Source organism: Poecilia reticulata, linkage group LG9, assembly GCF_000633615.1.
Source record: "Poecilia reticulata strain Guanapo linkage group LG9, Guppy_female_1.0+MT, whole genome shotgun sequence".
Lineage (NCBI taxonomy): Eukaryota > Metazoa > Chordata > Actinopteri > Cyprinodontiformes > Poeciliidae > Poecilia > Poecilia reticulata.
This window is the reverse complement of record NC_024339.1, coordinates 23,752,058-23,758,614: the sequence shown is the minus strand read 5'-3', so window position 1 is coordinate 23,758,614 and position 6,557 is coordinate 23,752,058. Positions and strand designations below refer to the sequence as shown.

Genomic DNA, 6,557 nt, shown 5'->3' with positions numbered 1-6,557 from the left:
AAATGTGGGAAAATGTGTAAAATCTGCATTTATTTCAGTATCTTAATACTGAAATATTTCAATGAGCCAACTTTAAATTTTGTGTTCCTGTGTTCAGCGTGGGGGGTGGGGGAAATTCAAGTCATTAGGACTGCTGTAGTCACAGTAGGTGACACTTTTTTAAACTTGAATATAATTTTCTGTATTTCAAACACTCATCAACTCGGCTTGTTTTAAAACTCACCCATTTCTGGCTTCTTTAGGGTACAATAGCGATGTTACAGGAACTCATTTTTAAGCCACTTTTCAAAACAAGAAAAATGGAACTTCAGTGAAATTAGGTGGAGTGTTCATTCTTCAAAGAAATGGCTACAAAAATATAGACATAGTGTACTTTTTAATAGATTAAAAGTATAGAAAATAAACTTGTACTACTACACTGAAGAGCTTTTAATTCTGCAACAACACAAAGAGAGAAGGGCAGAAAACGGACCTCCATTAAGTTGCTGGGAAGCAAAAGGGGAAAGAAACATTGTCCTGCAGTAGGTGGGATGCTGGTTTGAATCCCCGCTCAGTCGGGCACTTTAAACATTTTGCCTGCTGGTCGGAGGGTCCAGTGGCACCGATTAAATGGCAGCTTCATAGCTGTGGCTATCATGTAGCTCACCACTGATGTTAGACCTACTTTGGAGTCCTCTGCACTTTATGAAACGTTATAACACTATTTTATCATTTTCTATTCTATCGACAAATATTGTAGGTGTGGCATTTTTTATTGTTACTGAAAAGCAAAATTAATGTTACAAGTTCATGGTATCATAAACTATTTGAAATATTTTGGCATTTTTAAATGTAGTTTTTCTTCTGGTATTTTGTAGTACAGCCAAATAAAAGAAAACCTATCCAACTAAATTAACCGTAATAGACGTCGCATCCTTTATTTTTTTGCCAGGTAGGTCAAAATTGTCAACTTGAAAGTACTTGCAGGCCACTAAAATTGACATTTACTTTTTAAGTTGTGAATTTTTTTTCCCTGCTTTTTAAAACCAAAAAAAACTTTTAATGGTAACAAACGAGTCTGGTTTCTGTAAAAAAATAAAAATAAACCCTTCAATCAACTTGGATATGAAAAGGGTTCTTGTATGTTTACCTTGTTGCAAAAAAACATAAAACCTGAAAATATTTTTCAGATACTAAGTACATCTTAAAAATACTCAATATTTTTCAGATAAACATTTTTTTTTGTCATTGGTAAAATCTTTACAAATTTTTTTTTTTCTTTTCAGTTTAAAATGCTGCTGCAATAAATGCTTTGTTTTAAGGTTTTTAACATATTTACAAGGGTTTACCAAACTATCATTAAATACAAACAAAGTCTTTGATAGTTATATTTTTGCTAAATTCAGAGTTAATATTTTCTTCAAAAGCACAGAGGTGCATTAAGCTCAGACGCCACCAAACATTTCCAAACCATGATGCCGCCTTTATTTTCATAATTTGAGGGTAAAGTGAATGTCGAGAGTAGAGATGAGGCAAAGGTTGAGTCTTTAGTAAAGGCTGGTGCCTTAACAAAAACCTCTAACACACTTTTCTCCAGTCTAAGCAAAAAAAAACAGACCCATCACGTTACAACACTCGAAGTTTCCCCTTAAGGCCACTCAGTGAATTTTAAAGAAGTTTATTTATAGGAAGCTTTCCTGTACATAAATATGCATCTTTACATTCAGTGATTTAAAGTGTTTTTATTATTATTATTTCAGCAGATTGTGAATTATCACGAGTTGTGTAATAAATTATTCTCATCTGTCTTGATTGTAGAGTTGAACAGTTACAGTTGGCTACAGTCTTGATGAGGTATCAGACAGCGGTAAGGACGTCTCGACTTCTTCGGGACGACGTACGTTTTCCTGAACAGAACCGTCTCCAGTCGCGAGGCCAACCTCACAAAACTAGTAGTACATGATCCACAGTGTTTGTTCCTTCGTTTCTACATGTAGTGTCAATGATAAAACACATGTGCATTTGTAGAGGAAAGAAGAAGAAAAAAAAAGTGCATTTTCACACATCCAACTCTGTGCTTATTGTCCTGCGAACCACCAACCTAAGCAATGTCCTCAGAGAAAAGAAAACATTTCTTAAAGCAATCATAACCAGTGTCAAAAGTGCCTTTTTTTTTTACCAAGCGCAAGTGTCTCATACAAGATCGACAAACGGTCTTTTCTCATGTTTCTCCAAGGCGGCACAAATGGCCGCCTTGTTGGGAACATTTGGCCACGTCGCAGTCTGTGTTTGGCCTCAGGAGCTCCGTGATCAAGTCTGTTCAAGCGAGTCGGTCCTTCGTGAAGCCGTCTTGATGCTTCTTTGAATTCACTGTAAACATTTCTTACCAGCAGCTTGTGCTGCAGCGAAGATTTAAAGTCTTTCAGGCCACCAGAAAAGAAATGTTTGACATTAATCTAGCATTTCCTTGTGCATATATCCTCGTATATCTAGATACACTATGAAATCTTGGTGAGCACAATGAAAAACAAATACATGTAAAAAAAAAAAAAAAAAAAACTAAATAGCGCTGCTTTGATGCATGCTGCAGAAAAGCAACACTATCTGAAGTTCAGCACATTTTTAAAAGATGCCACATTGGTACTGTTCCAACTGTGCAGAGGTCCGTCAACCAGAGAGGCGTTCAGGGGTCTTCCTTTGGAATTGGCAAACAACAAATGGCATTGAGGATGGAGCAGAACTCGGCGTGGAGACCGACTTCCAGCCTGGAGCATCCGATGGAGTGTGGAGATTGTCTTGTGTGTGGCAGGAGGAAATGAAGGGTGTAAAGCTTTTACTGTAGAGAAGAAAACAAAAACTTTTTAAAAGCACGTACGTTCCAGAGCCAGAAAACTTAAAATAGACGCAGAAACTGGAATAGACAAGTAAACTGTTCAGGTCTATTCCAAAGCATGGCTGTCACACCATCACTCCTTTGTAACTATCCACTCTGCTGCCACCTGCTGCTTTTATTTTTTAACATATTTCCTGATTTTTGTCACAGAAATTAATATAAATTCTGACGACAAAGTTGTAAAAAATAAATAAATAAAAAAATAAGGAAATGCTTTTCAGAGTAAGCCCACAGTGATCAAAAATACAACGCACCAAGTACACGTCAAGAACGGATCCGTCGTCCCGATCGATGTCCACATCTACGGTGCTCTGCTCCGAGGTGAGGCAGATGGCGCTGTCCTCCAGCGTGAACGTAGAGCTGGATGCAACATCATCCCTGCAACAGGACAACACATTTAGAGGTGAACTTTTGCCCTGAGAGTTTATTTTCTGACCTGAAAGCAGCTGTGTAAACACCGTCCGAAACAGACAGCAAACTGGAATACTCCTCAGGAATGAGCTAAACCCAACCGTAGGCAGGGACTTCACATCACTAGACGCCGTCTGGGTTCAGGATTTAGGGTCGTATTTCAGGAAGGTTCACGGTGTCGGAAACGAACCAATTCGCTCCAGATTGAAAAGATTTGGCACAGAAATCAGTCGGTCGAAAATAACACACACCAGGCAGCAGAGTGTGTTCAACCTGGGAGAATACAGTCCTGGTTTGAAGTTCATTTATGACGCAAAGCACTTTGAACGGCCTTGTTGCTGAAACATGCACTACAAATAAACTTGATTTATTTATTCATTCATTAATGACACAAATGTCACTTTCATCCGGGTTTAAAATGGAAAAATCAAATGCTTTTCTGGGGGGAAATGTTTCTAATCGTCAGATGAAGCAAAGATTGAAATGCTGCCAAAATGACAAGAAGAAACATAAGGGGGGTTTTAAACCCCCTCCGAACTGTTGAGCATGGTGGTGGCAGCATCATGCAGTGGGGATATTTAGACAACCTCCAGATTCTCCAACTTCACCTCAAATCAACAGCTAGAGAACTGAAACATGGAAACACTGTTGGGCGTCAAAGAGATCAGTACAGATCAAATCTGGTGTTTGAATCAGTAAAGCAGACCAGCATTAAGATTTTGATTATTAGTGAAATGTGCTTAAATGCCGGGTCTGTCCAATAAAACCAAGCTTTTCAAACGAGCTCCACTATTTCTCCCAACAGTCAAATATCCAACCAGAATTATTCAGAGATTTTTAGAGACGACACAACTGGTTTCCTTGTAACTAAGACACTTACCTCTAAATATTAGCAACAAAGAGAATCCAAATATATATTAAAAAAATCAAGATAACAGAAACTCCCCTCGCCCCCCCGAAAAAAATACCTTGACCACCATAAAACCTTCGCATTACCATGTCAGTTTTTTTCCCAGGTCTCTTTGCTTCAACCACTAGATGGCATCAAGAACAGAGTTTTCTCAGCATGGACATCAGGTGACTCCCTGATAAATGCAGGAATGTGTTGTGATCGTTTTATGACAGATATGATGAGGAGCCTTTAGGTTCAAAGTGAAGATAAATTCTAGGTAGAGAGTCATAAAGAATTTTTTAAGAGACCGTTGGCTTCATTAAGGCGAAACAGATAAACGGCAACTTTACACACCCACACACATCCGACATGGCCACTGCTGCAACAGGCTGATGTTGCGGCCGCCAACGCGCCGCTTGTTCTGCTTTGTCGCGGCCTTTGCTTGGCCTGACATCACCGGGTTAAAACTGTATCAAAGCCTGCTGTTTAAATATTTATGGAAACAGCCGGGAGAACAATGTGAGGGCGGCAGCAGGTGACCGACGAACAGGGGCGAGTCCCACAATGGAGCCTCAGAGAGCACGGCAGAGCCGGCGCACAGGAGGAGAGGTGAAAGACAAACAGGCACGCAGAGGACAGGGGACAACAAGATTTCTGGGAAGAGGGACGTTAAATGGCCCTCAGTCAGAGGGGCGGGGTTTTACACCAGGGAGACGAAGGCGTAACAAAACCAGTTAATGAGAAACTATCGCTGGGATTGTTTACCTGATTTCACAACGTTTGAGGGGGCAACAGATCTGCAGTGATTAGTTTCTCTCGAGACGCTCCTCCTAATCTTTTATCAACATTAACAACGTCCACCCACCCCGACACCAGAGTCCATTTGGTGTTCTGGAAGAGTTTGTGTTTCGGATAGATGTTGCCAAGTTCATTAAATCGCCTTTCGTTGTGGAATAAACATCTCTCAACTAACAACGCATCAAACCTGGAAGCAGAAGACAAAACCGCCCGTCATTCCTGGAAACCGAGGCTGAAGCTCGCATCGTCTCAGTGGTTTGGAGTGAAACAATCATCCCGTCTTCTTGAGCATGACGATAAATTCACTGTCCTTCATTGACCTCCACAGTCACCAGATCTTAATCCAATTTGGTATGAGGTAGAATGAACCATTTGTGTCATCTGCTTGTTGCCATCATGTCAATATGAATCATAATCTCCGGAAATATTTCTGACAACTTATCGAATCTCTGACATGAATAAATAAGGCATTTTCAGAAAGTGAAAGATAATAAAGTGTCTCCTGGGTGTGCATCAGTAGGAACAGAAAGGAAAACATGAAGGCGAAGCACGGACATTACCTCTCTCCTGTTTGGCTTTCCACATTGACATAGATGGAGGAGGTGGAGATCGTCCCCATGGAGGACGCGTCGTAGAAGGACGGGTTGGCAGGGACCAGATCGGGACGCCGGAACGAACCAAAGACAGCTGGAGACACGGAGAAGAATAACACACAAATCAGTTTCCCACGTACGGCCTCCACAGTGTGAAACCATCATCTAATGAGGATGTAGACCATGATGGAGTCGGGCTACAAATGACGCAAGATTGAAAAAAAAGGATCAATGTGGGCACAAACAGAAATGAGAGAGAATGTTTGCCGTGAGCAGGTGGTTGGGATGGGTGTTGATCATCAGATTCATCAACAATTTTCTTGGACTTTTGCAGTTGTGACTCGAAACAGCTGAGAAAATAATCCACCTGAACATCTTGGCAACCAATTTAGTGATTCCTTGAAGTATTTTATATTTTTAACTCCAGGGCATTTTATAAAGCAATCTCTCCCAACGAATTGAGAGTTGTTTGTTATTGGGTCTTTTAACAGAAAAATAATCCTAAATTCCAGCTGGGATGGAAGAGAAGTCTAGATTATGAGAGAGAGCGCATAAATCTAAAAAATCTTGAGAAATTATGCAACGAACCGAAGGTGAACCTTTTTATTTTCAACATGAAATTACCCTAAATGATTGATACCGGTTGAGGGATTTATTATGTCTTTACCAGGGATGCCGATAAAAGTTGAGGGTGATAATCAACCAATTAGCTGCTTCCAATAACACTGGCGCATTTCTCTGCGACTCCACCATCAGAGTGAAACAAACGTCTTGTTTGAGGCCGATCCAGAAGCCATGAAGAGCAGACCAGGAAGTGGAACAATTAAATTTACTCTGTTGTGCGTTACATCACAGCTGGGGACTCGGGTGGGAGAGCCCCTCAGCTGTAAAGTAAAAAAGGAAAGGAAAGGAAAGGAAAGGAAAGGAAAGGAAAGGAAAGGAAAGGAAAGGAAAGGAAAGGAAAGGAAAGGAAAGGAAAGGAAAGGAAAGG

At 40.4% G+C, this 6,557-nt stretch overlaps 1 protein-coding gene across 1 annotated transcript in view; it reads right to left on the bottom strand.

Moving 5' to 3' along the window:
- Window positions 1–1,641: 1,641 nt before the first annotated feature.
- pip5k1bb (phosphatidylinositol-4-phosphate 5-kinase, type I, beta b) overlaps window positions 1,642–6,557 on the bottom strand; it is a 39,947-nt gene continuing 35,031 nt past the window's right edge. The window contains exons 13-15 of the mRNA XM_008418849.2: window positions 5,534–5,660; window positions 3,127–3,250; window positions 1,642–2,815 (exon numbers count right to left, since the gene is read on the bottom strand). Coding sequence (XP_008417071.1) covers window positions 2,813–2,815; window positions 3,127–3,250; window positions 5,534–5,660 — 254 coding nt within the window. The 3' untranslated portion in view covers window positions 1,642–2,812. The remainder of the gene's footprint in view (window positions 2,816–3,126; window positions 3,251–5,533; window positions 5,661–6,557) is intronic.